Source organism: Tachypleus tridentatus, chromosome 5 (assembly GCF_004210375.1).
Source record: "Tachypleus tridentatus isolate NWPU-2018 chromosome 5, ASM421037v1, whole genome shotgun sequence".
NCBI classification, from domain to species: domain Eukaryota; kingdom Metazoa; phylum Arthropoda; class Merostomata; order Xiphosura; family Limulidae; genus Tachypleus; species Tachypleus tridentatus.
In genome coordinates, this window is record NC_134829.1 from 36,135,833 (window position 1) to 36,159,221 (window position 23,389).

The window sequence follows — 23,389 nt, forward strand, 5'->3', positions numbered from 1 at the left end:
AGTCACCTCCCTAACCCAGGATACATTATTATATCCCACATTAGTGTGTACCCTGGGATCAATTATGGCAGCGTGTTTTGTTTAATTTATATTTGTTTCGACTTGTTTTTTAAAGTTATAACAAACTAATATAATTAGTCAGAAGTTTGGATTTGCTGTTTTTAACGCAGTCCTTCCTTGTGATTTTATTCACCTACCTTTATTAGTATTAATATTTTCTAAAATATATATATATATAACCATAAAATTATAAAATATGTCCTAGATTTTGGAGGTTCACAATTAATGCTATTTGAATAGGGCTCGGCATGGCCAAGCGTGTTAAAGCGTGCGACTCGTTATCTGAGGGTCGCGGGTTCGCATCCCCGTCGCGCCAAACATGCTCGCCCTTTCAGCCGTGGGGGCGTTATAATGTTCGGTCAATCCCACTATTCTTTGGTAAAAGAGTAGCCTAAGAGTTGGCGGTGGGTGGTGATGACTAGTAAACCCACCAAGGACTGGCTGAAAACTAAGAAATGGAGAGTCCTGTAATGGCCGAGTCAAAGCCCAGATCTTAAACCCATTGAGATGCTGTGGGGTGACTTGAAACGGGCTGTACATGCAAGAAATCCCTCAAACATCTCACAGCTGAAAGAATTTTGCATTGAGGAGTGGGGCAAACTTTCTTCAGACCGATGTCAGAAACTGGTAGATGGCTACAAGAAGCGTCTCACTGCAGTTATTTCAGCCAAAGGGGGTAACACTAGCTCTTAGGGGGTAGGGTGTCCTTACTTTTTCCTCAGTTAGAATATGCATTTTTGTAGAATTACATTTACAGAAGATCTTGAAAAGTCTTTTCTTCAGTTTTAATTGTTTAGTTATATTCCATTTACTCACTCAGTATTGTTAAAATTGAGATTAAATATCTATATATCCAAAAATGTTACAAAAATACACAGGCTTTCATAGGGTGTCCTAACTTTATCACATGACTGTATATGGAACCCTGTTTGGATATTTCGTACACAAGTGGAATACTAAATATGGTTGGGGATTTTTGAAAATAATCCCCCAAAAAGATATTGAGAGTGTGGTGTGAAACTGTACGATTTGTTAACCCTTGGTTAATATGTATTTTTTCTAACTTTCTCTGTTTTCTTTCAGTTCAGATTGGATATAGAGAGGAACTTAAGCAAGTAATTCATCTTTCCTTATGACACTTCACAAACAATGAAACTTACAACGATTCAAATTTAACAGTTTTATTTATAAACTCCACAAAATTCCAGTTTCATTTGTGCAACAGATTAAATAACACGCAGACCGTTATGTAGCTTTGTGTTTAACAAACTTGAAAAAATATTTTTAAAAATAGTATTCGTAACTTGTTTTCCTTTGCATAAGAACAGCTACGTTTATTACTAATAAATAAGTAATTAAAATGTGATTTCGGTATAATATTTATAAAAGAATAAAAATGAGACACACAATAATAACAATAATTTTAGTTCATTTAAGTGCAAAGATTAATGACTCATACGATACCTAATGGCCTGGCGTGACCAGATGGTTAAGGCGCTCGACTCATAATTCGAAACTTACAGGTTCAAATCCCCGTCACACCATACATGCTCGCTCATTCAGCCGTAGGGGCGTTGTAATGTGACGGTCAATCCCACTGTTCGTTGGTAAAATAGTAGCCCAAGAGTTGGCGGTGGTTGGTGATGACTAGCTGCCTTCCCTCTAGTCTTACACTGCTAAATTAGGGACGACTAGCGCAGGTAGCCTCGTGTAATTTGCCCAAAATTCACAAACAAAAAGCTTCTCATATCTGAAATGTAAAAAGAAATACTGTTAATAGAACTGGTTCTGTTTATTAAAACATTTTTTTAAAAAGAGAACCAAATGATAAAAACCTCTATCAATGCACCGAACTTCTGAATAGACTTATAACACTGCACAACAAAGTTTTTGCTTCTTGAACACTGTTGGGTGTTCCTTATAGATTGTTGGCTGCTGATCACAAAAATCATATCCAAATTTGCCCATCACGTACCGTTTCATCAAAATCTTCAGTTTTGTCATGTTTTTTCTTATATTTGTGTCAAAAAATTTCGTTTCTGTAAGAGACTTATGAATAATGTTTTGTGCAGTCTGGGCATGTCCAAGCATGAAATCAGGCCAGGTTGGAAGCTGTTCTGTGGAAGTATGCAGCCCGTGAATGCCTGGACAGGCCGGAGGCAGCTTGACATTGTCTCAGCAGGCTATAAAAGTGGCTTGCATACACAGATGCTGTTCATTGGATTAATATAGACCTTATAATGTGTTCATATTGTTTCAGAATATAGCATTGCCTCAGTAGTACTGTAACAAGTAAGTTAGATGTTATAGACGCTTCACAGAACGATTGGTGTCGGTCAATATGTCTCGTCAATGTCATAACAGCCGCGATACATTCTGCTATATTTGTGGCGAGTATACTCTTGTTCATCAGAAAGCTCAATGACTGCTCTTATGAAGAAAGCATTTCATCTATACTTCGGCTGTAAAATTGGTGATCAAGACCAGAAATGGGCGTCTTACATTTGTTGTGCGACATGTGCTGTCTGTCTGAGAGCTTGGCTCAGAGCCACTCAAAAAACAATGCCGTTTGCTGTCCTGATGATATGGCGAGAACAAAAAGACCATGTGACCGATTGTTACTTCTGTTTGACTAATGTGTCTGGTTTCTTTGCTAAAAACAAGAAGTCAATTGAATACCCAAATCTGTCTTCAGTAATGAGACCCGTGCCAAATGACGACAGTCTTCCAATTCTGAAACCACCAAAGGAATGGACCTTAAACGAACCAGATGAAGAAACTGCAATGCAGGGAACTGGCAGCAACATTGATACGGATTTTGAATCGTGCTCCCCAGGCGATCCACATCTCATGACACAGTCAGAATTAACGATCTGGTCAGAGATTTGGATCTGTCAAAAACAAAAGCCGAATTGTTGGGTTTCAGACTGCAGAAATGGTGTTTGCTGTCACCAGGTACGAACATTTCTGTTTTTTGAAGCCGCCAAGATGATATAACCAAATTCTTTGCACAAGTTGACATTGAAGGATTGTTCTCTGCTTTGGGTTGTGACCATGACCCGCAAGAGTGGTGTCTCTTTATTGATTCATCAATGTTAAGCCTCAAATCTCTTCTGTTACACACTGACAACGTTCACCCTTCAACACCTTGGCTATGCAGCACACATGAAAGAAACCTACGAGAAGATGGAAATGTTGCTGAAGCACATCCAGTACAGCAAGTACAACTGGAATATCTGTGGAGAAATGAAAGTCGTTGCTCTGTTACTGGGACTGCAGCTCGGCTACACAAAGTACTGTTGTTTCATCTGCGAATGGGACAGTCGTACCAAAAAGTCACATTATTCTAGACAGAGCTGGCCACTCCGTAAAAAGTTAGTTCCAGGACAGAAAAATGTGGCGCACGAGCCGTTTGTCGACCCGGCAAATATTTTTTTTGCCTCCTCTTCACAAAAAATTGGGACTTATGAAGAATTTCGTGAAAGCAATGAACAAAGAAAGCGAAGCTTTTCGTTATTTAAGACAGATGTTTCCAAGAATAACTGAGGCCAAGATCAAAGAGGGTATTTTTGTTGGCCCTCAGATCAGACATGTTATGAGTGACAAGTGGTTCGAAGATCTATTAGTTGGGCCGTAAAAGGTTGCCTGGTAAGCCTTCAAAGATGTTGTTGACAATTTTCTTGACAATTACAAAGCCCCACATTACATTCAGCTGATAGACAAACTTCTCAAAGCATACAAAACAATGAAGTGCAACATGTCACTCAAGATTCATTTCCTCCACTCCCACTTGGACTTCTTCCCCACAAATATCGGTGCTGTCAGTGGCGAACACGGTGAAAGGTTTCACCAGGACATTGCTATAACGGAAAAACGATATCAGGGCAACTGGAATCCGTCAATGCTTACTGACTACTGTTGGATACTGCAACGTGATGCACCGGACATTGAATACAAACGAAAATCAGGAGCAAAACACTTTTAATTATGTTGAACTTAATAGCGTATTAGAAACATAAACGCAATTAAATACGTTATTGCCGGTAAACAGTTAACTGTCTATTTCTCAGAGTTCCTACGTGATGAAACAAAACTAAAACTATATTTGTGCATACCCACCAAGTCCTGTCAAAATCAGCAAAAACTTTTCAGGAAGCAAAACTTTTGAAAAAAATTGTTGTGCAGTGTAACTACTGATACATTTAACAGGGGCTTGGGAAGGCCTAGTAGTTAGGCCTCTCGGTTCACAACCTGTAGGTAGATGAATTTAATCATTTAAATAAATATGCTCATCCTTTCACTTGTTAGGGCGTTATAATGTAATACTTAATTTCACTTTTCCTTAGTAAAGAGTAACTCATGATTTGATTGTACCCTATACAGTTCATTCGTTCACAATTAGAGACAGTTAGCACAAATAGTTCCAAGTGGCTTTCCGTAACAATAATCAACAAAAGAACTCATTTAATGAACTGTAGGTAACAGTTATATGTGGTCAGACCAAATATAAAATCAATACTTCATATTCTTGTTGAAACTTATTTTGCTTTGTTATTACAGGTTTATAATGGGACACACACTTTCTTCCTACCCACATGGACGAAAACTGGTAAACCATCCAGATGCAGATTTATCTACCTTATCATTACCAGCTGACTCATCTAATAAACTGAATGAAACTCTCGACCAACACATAAAACGAATTATCCCAGAGACACAGACTTGTCATGGAAAAATTACAAAGAAAACATTTTATCCAATGTTTGAAAAAAGTTAGCTACATTTCAAGTTACAATACAATTTCAAGTTGTTGTAAAAGGGTTTTGGACAGTGGCATTACTAGATAAACAGGATCTTGAAGCTCAACCATACCAATTTCAAGATCTTGAAAGTGCCACACCGAACTATGACCAGAATTGCGACCAAATATCAGATGAAGAAAATACTGGGCCAAAGATAAAACGTTTAAAAGATGCTATAATTTTGCTGATAATCGTAATACTTTACAACAACAAACTGATAGTTTATACAGAAAGCATCAACATATCCACCAACATCTGCTTCCGAAGTTGTTAAAGTTAGTCTCAGAAATACTCAGAAACTTAATGAGAAATTTATAAATAAGCTTCAAAGTTTTAAGGAACATGTGATTAAGTATACATGTTTAAGTATATATATTTTTGTAGGAAGTGTTTTTGCACTATACAACTCTTTTACACACTGAACTAGTGGGGTTTTAACAACAAATAAAGAAAAAAATAATCAAACGCATGAACCCAGAAGACGTCCACCTAGTTCATGAAGACGTCATTTTATTTCCAGAAAACGTTCTCACTTTGGTACTAGGAATGAATGATTCTGTTACAGAACACCTAAGAGAACTGCCATCCCATATACGCCGTCGTCAGACAGACAAATACTGGGTGAATAATTTTTTTACACTCCTAGAAATTATTGAGGCCCCCAAGGAGCTTTTGTTTGATTTGTTTTGATTTTTTGCGCAAAGCTACTCGAGAGCTATCTGCGCCAGCCGTCCCTAATTTTGCAGTGTAAGACTAGAGGGAAGGCAGGTAGTAATCGCCACTCACCGCCAACTCCTGGGCTACTATTTTACCAACGAATAGTGGGATTATCCTTTGATACTAATTTAGACAGTGAAAATTTGGATGATGTTCTGAAACATGTTGGATTTTCTGAAAGCTGGTCACTTATCTTTAAGAAATAGCTATCAGAAAATCCATATAAAGAATATCAGTCACTTCTGTATTGGGTAGAAGCCTACATTGACAGCATGTTCGGATATGACATACTGCTTAACAGCTTTAATCAGTATATAAAAAAACCCGAACATTGTAGATGAATGGCAAATAGTGAATGTCTCAAGAGACAACCCAGACAATTCGGATGAAGATGACCTAAAATGCGAGGTCAACTATATAAACCTGACCAGCAGTGATCCGTATAGCCTTCCACAGCGAGTTAAGAATCGCCTAAAATCACTGAACGAAAAACTTCTTCCACAGAACTTCTCACAATCACACAGACTATATTATTCACAATGGTATACAGTTAAGTGAAGGTTCTAGTTGTCAGGATATTTACACAATGATGGATTCTACATAACGTCAGAGATTGAATATGTGCTGGACTGGGCCAAACATAAAAACTATTCTAATAAAGCTGCCATCATTGTGTTCCAGGAATTTTAAACAGCTATAGACGCCTAGACTTGAGCAATGATCAAGAGAAGTGGAAACACGTTATAAGGTACAACAGGTGAGATAGAGAGATAGATGTATGAAAACAAACGATAAAGGAATACAAACAGGCAGACTATGTTGAAGGTCCAATGTGTTCCAACCCAAAGGAAGTAGCTACGTCACAAGAACCAAAAGATTTGGAAAAAAGGAAAACACAAATTTGTTTAAAATCAGACGATGTCCCATGTTCATTTGAAAGTACAGGATCGATCAATACAGTATTATTTATGTAAACATTTTAGCCTTTTCTTACCTCGGTGTTAATTTACTGTCCAATATACCTCATAATTATCAGATTATATTCTCATGTAATCCACTTGTGTTATTATGTACTAGAGTAAACGATAAAATTTTACTTAGTAAAATGAATTGATAATTTATTTTCATAAAAGTCTAGTGAACTAAAATTATCCATGTTCACGAATTGGAACCAGATATGAACAGTAAAGAGACAAGTTTGTTTGTTTTAACAACTCTTTGTCTCAGATGATACCCTTATACTTTATTGACTTGTTTAAAACAGGTGTGATAATTATATGCCAATGTTATGTTTTCTGTTTTTTATTCCACATACCCCAAAAATTATCTTTACTTCAACGATGTCTTCTGAATGAGGCTTACTGGATTGATTTATATGATAATGAACATTTTGATGTTACGGTTTTAACATTAATATCCTGGCTATGGTCCACCATAATGTCCAGTAAAACAGACGAGTGTGGTACAATGTAGTAAACAAATGTTAACACAAGTTCTGTCTGGTATCAGCCTATACAACGCGAGTCAATGTTCTTTGGGTGTCCTAGTTCTCTCTTATATCAGCCCATACACTGGGAGTCAAAATTCTTCTCCTGAAGTGGGTGAAGCTTGAACTATTTTGGAGCGATAAACAGTGGCGTACTGAGGTGGGTGAAAGGGGTGTACTAAGGTGGGTGACAGGTAGGAGGGGTGTGCCACTGGAAGTGTTAAAATACAAGTGGAAATTTCCAAACCAAAAGGCCTAAGGAAGAAAAAAAAAGGTTCCATCTATTAGAGCAGCTTAATGTTAATTTCCACCATAAAATAAATTATTATTTTTATTGGCAATACAAAATTTACAAACGAAGAATAAAATGGTTGATAAAAATTACATCGAAAAGTGAACGTTTGTTAACGTTTTAGCCATTAGTTAGCTGCAACTGACATTCCAAATATTTTTCCACTTGACACCGACTCCACATACATGAGGTATGTTTCATTAAGGTCCGGCATGGCCAGATGGGTAAAAGCGTTCGACTCGTGATCTGAGAGTCGCGGGTTCAAATCCCCGTCGCACCAAACATGTTCGCCCTTTCATCGTGGGTGCATTATAATGTAACGGTCAATCCCACTATCCCTTGGTAACAGTATTCCAAGAATTGGCGGTGGATAGTGATGACTGATTGCCTTTTCTCTAATCTTACTCTACTAAATTATGGACGGTTAACGCAGACAGCCCTCGAGCAGTTTTCCTCGAAAATTCAAAAAAAGGAAAAAATATTCATTAAATAATCATGGTAAAACACAAAGTGCTGATGTTTATAACAATATCATGGTAATTATACCAATGTACAGTCATTTTTGACAACGTGTTATAATAGTGATGTTTGTATATTTATAAATGCATTGTTGTGATGTCACAGAAACGCACATTTATGAAAGGTGGTCCCGGTGACCACTGGTGATTAGTAAAGAGGGACAGAAAGTCACATTTTTATATATTTTTCCTACAACCATTACTACTGAAATAACAATGATGTGTATGACTGAGTGACTTGTTTTTGATAATTATGATCTTATAGTGGTGGTGATATGACTTGTACTTCTCAATACAACTACATGGTGATGTTAACACAGAGAGGGTGATGTATGGAGATGTGTTAATGTTAACACAGAGAGGGTGATGATGTGACTGTATGGAGATGTGTTAATGTTAACACAGAGAGGGTGATGTATGGAGATGTGTTAATGTTAACACAGAGAGGGTGATGATGTGACTGTATGGAGATGTGCTAATGTTAACACAGAGAGGGTGATGATGCGACTGTATGGAGATGTGTTAATGTTAACACAGAGAGGGTGATGATGCGACTGTATGGAGATGTGTTAATGTTAACACAGAGAGGGTGATGATGCGACTGTATGGAGATGTGTTAATGTGTTAATGTTAACACAGAGAGGGTGATGATGTGACTGTATGGAGATGTGTTAATGTTAACACAGAGAGGGTGATGATGTGACTGTATGGAGATGTGTTAATGTTAACACAGAGAGGGTGATGTGACTGATGTTAACACAGAGAGGGTGATGATGTAACTGCATGGAGATGTGTAAATGTTAACACAGAGAGGGCGATGATGGTATGGAGATGTGTTAATGTTAACACAGAGAGGGATGTGACTGTATGGATGTGTTAATGTTAACACAGAGAGGGATGATGTAACTGTATGGAGATGTGTAAATGTTAACACAGAGAGTGATAACTGTATGGAGATGTTAATGTTAACACAGAGAGGTGATGATGTGACTGTATGATGTGTTAATGTTAACACAGAGAGGGTGATGATGTGACTGTATGGAAATGTGTTAATGTTAACACAGAGAGGGTGATGATGCGACTGTATGGAGATGTGTTAATGTTAACACAGAGAGGGTGATGATGCAACTGTATGGAGATGTGTTAATGTTAACACAGAGAGGGTGATGATGTGACTGTATGGAGATGTGTTAATGTTAACACGCTTAATATAGTAAACACCGTTTCAGATTTAGATCAACAACTACAGTACTATTCTATATTGAATTAGTACTAATGCTTATTGGCTTAGTCAACCAGTCTTAGTGCCCACAATTTTACATTGTCCAGTATAGAATCACTGTATATTTAATATGTTGTTAATGACAACTGCTTGATAAATAACGATATTAATTATGATAGCTAGAGTTATACCACACTATACTGAATTAGTGTTAATGCAATGTCATTGATAATTAATTTTTTGCTTTTCTGGGTTGATAGCACTATGTAACAAAATTTTTACTTTTTCTTGTTCTTGGGCAGAAAGTATTATTTTCCAATTGTTTATGCCTAAAGTAAATGAAAAAAACCTATTTTTCTCTTCAAACTTTGCTTTTGTGACCTGGGGGAGCATGTAACGAAAACATGATGGAAGACTATATTTGGGGCTGATATGTGAAAGTGATTTATATTACAGTCGCAAATCTCGAAAAACTACTCACTTCTAAACATTTTTGTATAACTTTAGTATAAATACATGCAAATCTTGATTCATATCTTGTTTTATTCAGACCTTATGTAAATGAAAATGTGCAAATTTGACCTTTTTACACAGAAAATAGGTTAATTTCTAAATTTCATTATCCAGGTCATGAAAGCAAAGTTTGAAGGAAATAATGGCCATTTTCTGTACTTTTACATCATAAGCAATTAAGGAACAAAATTTGTGTAACACAGTGTAATCTGGTAACTCAAGGGTTATCTGGTTGGAAATACTTTGAGAACCAGATATCTGGAGACAGACTGGACATAAACCTGTGCCTTGGTCAAGGATATGACAACGCTGCAACTATCACTGGAATTTATGGTGGTGTTCAGTCAAAAATCAGCGAAATAAATTCTAAGGCTTTTTTTGTGCCTCATGCAAATGATTCTCTGAATCTTTGCAGAGTGCACTCATTTGGAACCATTATTCATGTGTGAATTTATTTGGAACCTTGGAGAGAATCTATTCCTTTTCAGTTTCACTTCATTGATGAAAAATGCTGATAAAGAACGTAGGCATGACAGTCAAGACTTTCCCAGACAAGATGGAGTGCTCATTATGATGCTCTGAACCTAGTGAAAGCAAATTGTAAAAGCTGACCTCAATACTCGAGTACTGTGTGATCCAAAGAAAATATAGATATAGAGAATCAGCTAAGATTTTCCATCTGCTGTATGCAATCTCTCTTTATTGAGTTACCTCTCTTTCTGGTGTGAAGTCCTGGAAGAACTTAATCTCACACAAAAGTATTTCCAAATCAGCCTTGAAAAGTACATTGTGAAGCTCCAAGCTATAAAATTGTTTCTTGAAGATCAGTAGAGTGAAACTGTGCAGAAGGCCATTCGTTATGCAACTACAAAATGAGGAAATGGACATTTCCTATTGAGAGAAGATGGAGCATCAAGCTCCAAAAAGGATGCTGGTCTTGCATTGTCAGAGGAAGTAAAAATGGCTATGTTTGAATGTCTTGATCACTTTCATCAATAATTGGAGATTTGTTCTGAAGCAATGGATAAAATTCTGTCAATCTTCACTGTTATTCAGCTAAACACTTGGGTTGGTTGCAACAGAAGAAGAACTTTGGAAGTGTTTTTCAAATTTGATTCAGATTTTCGATGAATTCCCTGAAGAAGATACTAGTGTGGAAATTGGACGACTTTGGAGGCACATAGAAGCTACCAAAACCAACACTGAAGAAGCAAAGGATTGGACCGTATTGTAGTTTCTGGAATTTATTTTGAAACAGGATTTTTATGAATTTCTGCCAAGCTTGTCACTCTATTTGAGATTCATTTTGATTGTCTGTGTGAAACTGAAATTGATAAAAAAAATTTTCACTTGACCATGATTGAGCCAAGATTGACAAATCTGATTTTACTTTCAATTGAACATGAATATATAAGGGAGGTGAATTTTGATAAGGTTGTTGATCAATTTACAAAAGTTAATGCTAGAAAGCAGAGACTTTTAAACAATAGGCTGAGTATTGAGACTGGATATCCTGTGTTTTTTGTATAAAATAAAGTTGTATTACCTATTGACTGAATTTTTAATGTCCTGCATTTTTCTTATTTTCAATTTGCTTATGACAGTTCAGTACTGTTTAAATATCTACTTGCAAACATAATACATATGTATATTTTTTGTGTGTTTAGATTTTAAAATTATTTATGGGGGGGGTTATCAAATACTTTAGGTATGCCCCTGGCAATAAATATAAAATGTTTTATTAAGACTGATAGACTGCCAAAAGCTTAGACAAAGTTACTTTTAGTCAATTGTCATAAGATAATCATGATAAGTTCATTTAAGATTCAAAATCAATCTGAAAATGGGAGTTTAAATACGCAAAAAAGATTAGAGCTCTCTCTTTTTAGAAGATAAAATGTCCAAAAGTCACAGAAGACAAAAAAAGTACACAAATAGTAATTTAATAGTCACTAGTCATTCACACAGAATTGTCTAATGAGATACCTTGAACAAGCAGTTAATTTTTAATAATTAAAGTTAGGGTTGTTTTAAGTATTAAACACGTTATGCATATGTTTATTGTATGAACTTCGTTTCTTCATTCAGTTGTGTTTATTAACCCTTATGAAGCTGCAAAGGCAAAACATTGATTAAAATTTAAAAAAATATATTTTACTCTACATAGATCTGGAGTGAAAAAGTCAATTTTTCTGAACATTTTATCAAAATGTGCAAGTCTACCAAGACTGTTTCAATATTTAAAAAACAATTTGTAGATATTAACTATATAAATATAACTGATGGTCCAAGTGTATATAAACACAATGCTACAGCAACAACCTATAATATGTTTTATTGACAGAAGATCTCTAAAGTAGTTTTATGATTTAAGTTTTATTCTAAGAAAGTAATGATGTTATATGTTGTGAAAAGAAAATTTATATATAAATTTAAACAGTTAAGCCGTGCACATCAATTGTAGGTATTAAACATATTGATGTATTTGAAATGAAGAGAGCATCACTATGAAAATGCCAAGAAGTATAACAACAGTCTTGACCATCACATCCTTTGTCAGAGGACAAACAACATTCTTCTAAAGCCTATTTAAATATCAAAATGATATATCAAGAAAGTTGAAACAATGACATTCATTACGTTTGAGACACTCAGGTCAAGTACATATGAACTCTGGAAAGTGGGTGTTAGATCAGAACTGCATTTTGAAACTATTCATGTATTTATTCTTGTTTTAACACACAACTATTCAAATTTCTTTTATACACACAGAGATATATAACATTGTGGTAATCAATCATAACAGGACAGATTTATATATATCATATCCAGTATTACCAATGAAAGTTACTAGAAAACAAACCAACTTACACTGTGAATTAACTTAATTATGCAAATGTGAAAAGGAATATCAAACCAAGTATTAAAACTAACTGCACGTACATGTATATTACCCATAAAATATATCACTACATTTAATCAAATAGCATCATTACTAACTTATATTTACATCATTTTAAAACAAATAAATAAATAAATGATGCACAGGAATCAATATATAATTGAATATTTGATTGGGGAATATAATTCTTTAATAATTATAAGGTCTCAATATTGAAAACATATAAACTGTGTTGGGAAACAAATAGCTATTAAGTGTTTGCGGAATTTATACTAACAGAGAAATGAAAAAGTAATAATTGAAAACTTAACTTGGTAGAACCGAAAGAAGATTTTTGGATTTAAGTTTTATAATGGTTTTAGGACTTCTTAAATTGTGTTATTATTTTACAGATTTCTCAAGAGGCATAAAAAATGAAAGCATGAAAGGCACCTCTTTTCAACAACATATTTATGTTATTATGAACTTGCTCAAATCTTCTGATACTAACTTTTAAGTACCTTCTACACTACCAAATACACAATGAATAACAAAGATGATACACATTTTCAAAAATAAAAGTACAGTAGAAATTGCTTACTCCGTATAATGTGCGATTTTTCGCTAATTCTTTCTTGTAAATCAAACTATATTGTAGTGTCTCAATGCTATTCAGATGATACATACTGAGGTTAATTATATACTACTTTCATCTTTCATTTGTGTCACACATCTTTTCAGCATAAAGTCACTTTCTCCTAGGTTCTCAAATGGGAAAAAGACAGTATGTTTGAGAAGAATATACAGAAGTGATAAATAATTCACTACCAATATTAATTATACACTACTATAGCAATCTCTACACAAGGTGTTTCTTTCTACCCAGTAGAATGGCAGCTGTGTAGAAAGTACCATAATTTTAATACAGATGTCTTGACAATAATCAACACTTTCAGTTACTATAAACATGTATGAATGTTTTTTGTGTGTTTTTTAATATACAAAACAAATTGAAATACTTAAAACCAAAATATTTGCAACTAAATCTTTATCTAGTAAATCGTTTAAATGTACAAGTTCAAAGCAAAGTATTTGAATAAAAACCTCTCAATAAAACTACTATTAACTCTACAAGTAGGTGTGCTCTACCTTGAAATGACATTCCACTAGGTAACAAAGTAACATGTTTAATATAAGTAGTATTTTAATCATAATGTTTGTCATGAAAACCTGAACTAACATGATTTTAAGACAAAAGTCTGTTATTTTATCAAAATAAAAAATTGTGAAATTAAACTTTATTATCAGCTGAAAATTAGACATAGAGAAAGTACCTAAAAAAACAACAAAAAACCCACTATCATTTATCTATAGTGGTATTTCAGAATCACTTTTATTACAGGTTACCACTTATAACAAGTATGCTTCTGTCTCTCTCTTTCTGAGTGTGTTTTATAGTGTTTTAATAGTAAAATATTATAAACCTTACCATGCACTTCATATGTCAATACAATTCCTAAAGTTGCATGAGCAGCTGACTTATTCTAGATCACAGTTTATTAAAACTGATCAGGATATGTAAAAAACGAAAATCAATTTCCAAAATTAGTGTTGGTAAGCAATAGGTTACTTCTGTGTAACCCTAAATTGAAAGTTGTAACTTAGTTCATGTTACTTCCCGATATATCTCACAAATGAAAATTTTTTCATTAAAATAATCTTCATTTTTACATTGAAATTCTACTTGTAAACAAACAAGACAGCACATTTTAATGAGACATCAACCAAGATCAAGGTTCCTCATTATGTAACTTTCATATTTGTTTAATGAAATAGCAGAGAGAAAATCTTCACTTTCTCAGACTTATGTTTCATAAATTTCTCTTCTATTCTGGCTAAGAAATGCATCATATCATGTTGTTAAACCAACAAATAGACATATCTACTATGCTAAAAACCATGTTCACTCATTAATAATCTACTAATACTGGCCTTGAGATGCTACGTTAGTTTGCAACAAATGAGATCGAAGACTACATTTAGAAGTAACACCAGCAGAACATCTCCAAGTTAAACCTTCGAGGTTATCACTAGTACTCTCTTGTGCTGCAGCTTCAGGTAAGAATACACAATCCACTGGAACATTTTCAATTACTTGAGACTCTGTATGGTGAGTTTTGGAAGGAGAGAATAAGTCTTCATGCGAATTCACCATGGCAGTCATGGAATGAGAAGCAGTTCCTTTCTCCTGAAATAGTGGCTCCTACAATATAACCACAAACTAATTTAGGATGCTAACCACACTAATACTTTGATATTATTACCTGGCTAACTTGCATACATTCTCTACTATATGTTGTGCAATTGTTTTCTTGATGAAATAAACATTCTTATTGAAATAGGTAACTACATAAGTATCCAATTCTAAAAGTACCAGATAGACTATTTAACTACATCTTTGAAACTTGAATACTTTACAACATAACACAATCCTTTAGATCACTAGACTAAAGTGCATGTATTTATACCCAAGTTATATTTAATCTTATTTACCTCAATGTACAATGAATGAGGTGTTTAGATATAAATCTTTGGTTGCTTATGGCTCCCTACCTATACCATCTTGAGATAGTACGCCTAAGCGTCTTTACAGATACTAAGTCTTAAAATATAAAAGTATCTACATTTTTTTTAAGCAAATGCGACTTGGATTGCTCATTCTTACTTAACTTCAGTTAACGATGGTTTTTTTTTTTACTTCTGTGAAGTTGCAAAGGAATAAACATTTTTGGTGAAAGTAGTTTTATTCTAGATAATAGGAAAATTGATAATTAAATACATTTAGTAACTTTTCATGGTTGACAAATATATACTGTAAAGCCTACACCTCATTAATCTGAGATTCCCTGTTGCGTACAAATTAACAAATCACCTACCTTAACAGAAGCACAAGATTTATCTCTGTGGTTTTTAGCTTTGTAATGAGCTCTGGCTATGGCTAAAGTTGCCTGGTGAACTTTACAATATATTTTGTCTCCTTCCACTGTATGAAAAATAAACATTCCTTCCCCCGTGCAGCAGTGCCTGAAAAGCAAGACGTCATTACATGAAAAGAACTCAATTTCTTTTCATGCATAAACAGATGTTTGGTAAACCATAATATTTTTAAGATTTGAAATTTTTTTTGTGGGAAATCATCCAGTTAATCTAATTCTTTTAACCAACCAATTTGTTTATTATAACTTTTGCTTTCTTACACTTTCATTATTAATTTTAGTAATGCTTGAATCAGATACTTTAATTAAAAGTCTAGAAATAAAAACAGGTCATTATATTGGAGTGCTTTAACAATAAATATAAGCAAACTATTAACCCTAATACTTTTACTTCTGTGATAACACACTTTCATCCTACAAACAAAAGCTGAAGATGAAACACAATTATTGATTTTCTAATACATTTACACAAAAAAGATCAAACAGTCCAAAAATACTCGTATAGTGATCTCTGTGGGTAAAATCTCTTTACTTTTCACACAATTTTGCACATGATGTACACTCTACAGCCTGTATTAAGGAAGGTTTTAGAACTGTTAAAGTTTCCAATTCCTATTTTAAAATGTACATTATATGATATCACAATTCAAAACATATTAAAAGCAAGGCTGTGCAAATTAATCTGCACAATGTTTTTTCTCCTAACATGGTTTGTATTGCATGCTTTGATTGGTTCAGAAACACATCCCAATCAGTTTTATAATTGTGATACTCCAGACATGGTTTAGATGGAACACTATAAAGACCAAGTGAAAATATTATGTTCCTTCTTGTCAACCAAATTTTTAATCATAGTTTTGCATAGGCATAACAGAAATTGCTATTTCTAAACAAGAATCAAGTATATTGTGTCAGATTAGAAGAAATAACATTAAATTACTTTAAGATCAATTTCACAAAACTTACACCACTTATAATTTTTATAAGAAAAACAACAACAGGATAGTTTGTAGCCCAGATAAATCTGATGTCAATATGCACTAATGTTAAGCTGTGTAAAAAATACTACTACCAACAATAAACAACTGTATTCATTTACATGAAACACAATTAAATTTGTCATTGCTAATTTCTTTTATTAACTCAACTTCACAGATAATTCACTACTTCCAGCTACAAAGATTACCATGTGCTATAAATCATTTATATTATAGCCATTAATTTAGTGTCTACACAATAATTAAAGGAAAAACAATTGTTATTTATGTTTCAATGTTTCTAGTACTATGCATGTTTCATAGGCACATTTATAATAACAAAAATGTGTGTCTATAGAGAAGACAACTGGTTAGAACTATTCAGTCTGAACATTTTATTTTCATTAATGAAGAATCAAGACTGAATACTTCTAACCAGTTGTCTTCTCTACAGTCAGTAATTTTAAAATAGGAGTGTTATGCTTAAACCTTTCGAGTCTCTGATCCAACTGTTTATCTCATGTTTCACGATATTGTTCCTGCTGAAAATACCAATATCATAACCATGTTTGCACTATCTTAGCGTGTGATTTTTGAAAGAACAATCATCTAATAAAAACTACATTACCACGTTTTACAGATTTACTACATGAACTTTAATCAGCATGTTTTAACTAAATAGCAATTGCATCTTTGATAAATGAACTGCAATGATTTATACGACATTAAAAAATAACAAATATTTAATAGAGCAAAAATAAAAATACTCATTAACCAAAATACCACCTAATTACTGAATAAAAGGTTAAAAGGAAAATAAAGAAATGTAAAGTTCTTATCCTACCTTCCAGATTCAAAAGAAAATTTCTCAGGATCACTTCCATATCTCCTCAGAGCAGTTAAAGGCCATTTTACTAGTTTTATTTGTGGATTAGTTATATCTGACAGGTAAATATTTTCATGTGTTACTTGTAATAAACACTCTCCAAATACATCCAATTTAGGTGTTGGCATAAGGTACACGTGAAACTGTTCTACAAGATATAAAATAGAGATTTACTGTGTAAAAAGGTATTGAATAAAATTGTATTTAGATATAATAAAAACACACATTTTAAAATTAAAAACAAAACATTTCTTTAATCCTTCCTAAATTATTTTGATCATTTGAAATAAGTATTAAAATTAACTTTAAACAAGATCAGTCCTAGTATTAAGAAACACCTTGTTTTTAATTCTGTTTATGTACTTTGAAATAATAAGCAAAATAACTAGTGTAATTTTAATATTCTTAGTTGAGTAGTAGATATAACTTTTGGTGTGACAGGGTACGAAAAACATAAAAGTAACTTTACGCTGTATAGTGTTGCATTATTTTAAATATTTATATCAATTAACTTACTTCAATTTCCTTTCTTAAATATTTTGTTCATTATTTAAAAAAATTATTCACGAATATAATACTAGTACATCCTAGAAGTAATAAAAAGTTAAACCGAGTGTTTGTGCAGAATAATATACGAATTTATTTTATCTCAAAAAGAAAACTAATATTTTATACACTAGAGAAGTTAATAACAAAAATCACATAGTTCAAATACTAGTATAACAAAAATGTTCGAATAAACATCATACATAAGTAGTGAAATGTGCAAGGCTTGAATATATATTTATTCTTTTCGTTAAAAATATTGAGGTGTTACAGTAAAGGAACAGCAAGTTTTGAAACATAGGCATACTTAGCATTAATAATCTTATTCAATGCTGATTCTATAAAAAAATAAATATTGAATGTATGTAAGCATGCAGAAAATATGTTTTTGCATCACATACCTCATCATAACTTTCTTTAAAAAAAAAAAAGGAAAAAGTCAGGCTTAACATAAGTATTAATGAAAAATACAAAAACACTTAAGTGCAGTCAAACCAATATTTCTATTATTAAGAGTGTTAGTACTTAAAAATTTTAACAGATGGCACAAGTTTAAATTTTAAATGCACATAGTAAGATTAGGAATAATAATTATAGATTACCAAATATTAGGGTTACAAGAATTATTTAATTATCCATGTATGATGGTTCTATAATAAGCAAAAATTTATGTTAGGGATAAAACAATTTAATAAGCTTATGCCCTTCTGCGTTTCATCTATTTTACCTTTCAATTCTCTCTGTATTCCAGGACTGAGTACATCGGGCTCTTCGTTATTAAGACTTGATTCTGGTTCAAGACATTCTTGAATTAATCGTTTTACCCACATGTCTGCTTCCAGATCTACCAGAAGAAGGAAAACTAGAAGAAGTTTATCTACTGATAAAACATGATGAAGGATAGGAAGTATATGACGAAATATAATTAATAAACTTTGGTCAAAATAAGCTTTACTGTTTATACCACAACTATAAAAAAATAAAACACTATAAATTAATAAAGCCAATTCTGTATAACAAACTGAAAAGAAATGCATAATGTCCTAAATAAATATGGAAGTTAGACACATTCTTAAGGTGGTTGTATTATATAGAAACTATGTGTGTAACCGACTGATTGTTTGTTTGTTTATTTAGAGTTAAGCACAAAAATACACAATGGGCTATCTGTGCTCTACCACCACAGGGATCGAAACCTCGTATCTAGCGGTTTGAGTTCGCAGACATACCGCTGTGACATTGGGGAATATGACCGATTGAAAGATTTATATAAAATTTTAAAGACGAAAAAGTAAGAAAAAAAATTGAAAGAAAGTGTTTATCAATAGGTCATTTTTATGCATAGTTTGAAGGTCAGTGTTGACTGCAAATGTTGAAAGCAGACAAAATAAACTTCCGACAAATGGTACAGTTTTATTTAAGCCTTGACAACCTTCTAATGTTCTATAAATATTTGAAATCAAAATATGAGGCATTAAATTTGTTTTGGAAACTTGTGCTGCCTTAAAAGTACTCGCAATAGAAACACCCTTTCAAAACAATCCAACCTCTGTAATAAACAAAGCACAAAATTCAATATCCGTTTACAATGAAAGAAGGGAGGCACTCCTGGTGAACTACAAACAATTGAATGCTGATGTTAAAGAATTATATTTCACAGTAAGGAATATCCACCCTCATTCATCAACAAAACGTTTGTAAGTTTCAAAAGGAGAAAAACAGGACACTTTTCTGGTTACACCTATGTAGGCAAAGCCATAGCAAACGGTATTCGTCGAACAGTAACATGTCCGGGTTGCTCATAAGCATAACACTAGGAAAAGAGATAGCCTTGAAATCTATATTCGTGTCCTCCGCTTAGACAGGGCTGCATCCCGCAATCTGAGCACTGAAAACGTCCCTTGGTCAAATTTTAAAAATTTATAAAATAAATAAAAACAGTAGTCGTTTCATGTTTTGCTCTTTTTTTAGAACATTATTCCTATACGACTTTCATATCTTTTGTTCTGTCGTATAATGTGACACCTAGTGAGCAGAGGAGGAAATCATATATTACAATATTGGAACAGAAATACACAATTTTAGATTGTTAAATAGCAATTCACCCTACATTTGTTTGAAGATAAACAGCCCTGACTTTGTTAAAAGAAACAAACAAGAAACGTCAGCGCATTCTGTCAAAACCTCCTCCTTCATGGACACCTACACACAGAAGGGAGTTGTTAGTGAAACCGTACAAGAAACGTTACACGAGCGAAACAAGAACTTTTCGTGACGAATGTCGGGAACACCTACGTGATGTACAAAATGCAATAACAGCGACCAATGCCCTGACATCACACATGCGTAATGAGTACCTTTCGTCTCATCCCAGTTAGGCCCTGGGGGAAACAAATAGTAAAAAAGCTATCCTTTTGCTGTAAATAACAACTTCAGATTAACACAACTACTGGTTGACCGTTTGCATGAAATATAAATAATTATATTTTCAAAATACATTTTATTTCTGTTAAAACCCAACCAACTTTATTATCCCTGTAAACGTTTAGGTTTTGTTTTTTTAATTGTATATATTAATTCAGAAACCTTTATATTGCAGTTATTTATAAAAACTTTCAATTTTGTAATCTTACCGAGAAACCTAAAACCTTCTACTCACTATTACAGAAGTCTATGATGTGTACGCTTACAATTAGCGAACTACTTACTGTACTAGTTGTCACTAAACCTGGCGTAAACCGTTAAGACCCTCAGAAGTGACATGTCGCTTTCCAAGGGTCTTTACGACTTCCTCATGCGTTGAAAGGGCACGCCAGATCATTACTAGTATTATAACATTGTATTTCTTTAATACAATGTCGCTAACGGTTACATGCTACTTCAGTAGTGATAGTGTTTGTTTTTTGAATTTCGCGCAAAGCTACACGAGGGCTATCTGCGCTGTAGTGAGTGATAACGTGTGTGTGTGATTTTACAGAATATATTAAATTACATCATTCATCATTATATATATATATATATATACACACACACACACGTAAGGAATATATGTTGTTGCCACAAAATTGAAAATGACCAAAGAACTTCAACCTTGGCTGTTCTTCAGGAGTAGAATAAAAATAACTATTTTGTTGACAATTTTGTGTGTGTTGTTGTTTTATTTTTAAGATTTCACTTGTGAACCACGAACCCAATTCTTATTTTGAAATTTGTGTTATATTTTCTTTCCCCTTCCATAGCAATTTTTGATGTTACAATTACATGGCTGTGTGCTTAACTTCGAACAAATAAAATACAAATTATAAAGACAGCTATATTTAATAATAGTTACGCAAATCCCAACAGTAAGAGAGAACGGTCGTTTTAAAGCGAAACAGTTTAAACGAAGACGTTTCATTTTTTTTAATGAATTTTATTCTTACAAATATCAATTTATGTCACTTACCACAGTCACATGCCAAACACTTTATGGAATCTTCAAAACAGATTGAAAATGCATGTTTTTTGATGCTCGGTGTAAGCCGGGAAACATTGGTAACAGTGTTTAGCCAGACGACTTTGTGTGCACCTCGGCAATACGCTGCCTTTTCATCGAAGTACTTTTCTAGCCGACATGGGCCTTTATGTGTAGTTTTCCGTAACACAATCCATCTTCTCTGCCAGATCTGCATGCAAAAACAACCGTTTAAATATTCATTGTGTTAGTCATGATTATACAGGACACTTGATTTCGTAATTCAAAGCCTTTTTTAGGCCTCGGGGTGTAATTGGTCACCACAGGTAATTTTTGGTGTATTCAAAACTAGTTAATGCGTTATATAAGATAAACTGTACTTTCAAAACCCCTTACACGACCTTTAAACTTTACTTATCTCGCAGTCATTCATTCTACCCGATAAGGTTTTGGAATAAATAAAATATTTTATCAAAAACAATTTACGAGGCAGACGAAAAACCTTTTAAACATCGTATCTTCAAATTGAAAAAAAACTGTTAATATATCTCGTATGTGAAAACACAGTCAAATGACATACAATGGTTATGATTATTAAACTGAATGATTAATTGTTGTTGTTTTGTTTTACTACAACAATATCGAAATAATTATTACCGCGTTATAACAAATCCTCAGAATGAAAACGTTAGAGTCGACCACTACAATACCTGTCCTATCCCAGCCGACCTGTTGAGCTTTGGTATTGTGCGAAAGACCTCGTCGGCACTAATGATAGCGGATATAGTACAGTTGACATATTATCACACATTCTTTCTTACTTTCATACGTTATTATAATAAGGTAGTAGTACACTTGCTTAAACTAATTTTTTGTTCAAACAAATAACTTTACTTACCCCAAGTTTACAACTACGTATCCTTACATAGCCTTGTTTTATTATATCTCCTACATCGGTAGCCATTTTCTACTTTATTTAGCAGGATTTGACATTCGTTGTTTTCAAACCACTGTCAAATACAGATGAGATACCTTTACTAATCGCAACATGTTTTCAGTATTTTTAAAATTCAAACTAAATGAAAACTTAACTTTAATTTTCTGCTTTTAAATAAAATATTTTAAAATATTGGCTAACGAAATAAGCATTTCAAACTTTTATACAACCATTATGTGAGTACTTTAGAATTTAAATTAATGTGTTTAATGCCAGTTTTACATCACTACTTATTGCGTAAATCATTTTAAAACTATTCATATAAAATTGTATTATCTATATCCTGTCCATGTTAAAGGAGACATTTTTGGAAAGCCACTAAAGTGTGCTAAAAATGTGAGAGTTCATGATTATTAAGGTAACTTATTTTGCTTACAGACACGTTATACACATTAATAAAATGTTTAGCATCAAAATAATTAATATTTTACACTAATAAATGTTTCGTTTTCCATTTTTGATAATAGCACATTTTTTTTTCGTGACTATAAATCAGGTAATAAAAACTTGGTAAATTTTTGGTATTATAAGATATAATAGCACAATTCAATCAAGAATAATATTTAACAATATTTATATCAATTACTCTGATTCTTTTTTTACATTTTCCTATTTACTGAGCTACAAAGTACTCTCAAAACAGTTAAGTAAACTGTCCCAAATCAACTAGTATCAACTCACATTTAAGACATGGAAAACCTCAGAACCGATGCTTTAAACAAACAGCGATTCTGTGTTTTATGAAAACATTCTTTAATACATATTTTTCTAAATTTAGTTTGCTTTGGAGAAAATACACACTGTGCAATCTGCTGTGTTCACTTCGGGGAATCGAACCCTGCATTTTAGCGTTGTAATTTCGTAAATTTAGCTCTGTCGCATTAGAGAGGGGTACGGCCTTTATATGGGTATGTTTGTGTAAATAAATATACGATACGTAAATGAGTCACTATACGAAACAAATCGCATTGCGAAAGTTACGTGTTCCCAAATAAGCACATTGAAAACTAAATTTAAAAAAATACTTGTTTACACTCACTTA

The 23,389-nt window shown here is 33.2% G+C and overlaps 1 protein-coding gene across 5 annotated transcripts in view; it reads right to left on the reverse strand.

The window, feature by feature from the left end:
• Nucleotides 1-1,382: 1,382 nt before the first annotated feature.
• Nucleotides 1,383-23,389, reverse strand: part of LOC143250939 (docking protein 5-like) — a 36,452-nt gene continuing 14,445 nt past the window's right edge. The window contains exons 2-9 of one of the 5 annotated variants that reach the window (XR_013028449.1): nucleotides 22,249-22,360; nucleotides 21,342-21,561; nucleotides 18,624-18,758; nucleotides 17,309-17,498; nucleotides 15,428-15,575; nucleotides 13,093-14,754; nucleotides 6,895-7,320; nucleotides 1,383-1,810 (exon numbers count right to left, since the gene is read on the reverse strand). Coding sequence is in view for 3 of the 5 variants with exons in the window: in XM_076502165.1 (XP_076358280.1) it covers nucleotides 14,473-14,754; nucleotides 15,428-15,575; nucleotides 17,309-17,498; nucleotides 18,624-18,758; nucleotides 21,342-21,561; nucleotides 22,249-22,314 (1,041 nt within the window). In the remaining 2 variants the exon portion in view is untranslated. Of the gene's footprint in view, nucleotides 1,811-6,776; nucleotides 7,321-11,605; nucleotides 14,755-15,427; nucleotides 15,576-17,308; nucleotides 17,499-18,623; nucleotides 18,759-21,341; nucleotides 21,562-22,248; nucleotides 22,361-23,389 lie in introns of those variants that run through there. The other 4 variants (XR_013028448.1, XM_076502165.1, XM_076502164.1 and 1 more) reach the window with 4 other exon arrangements.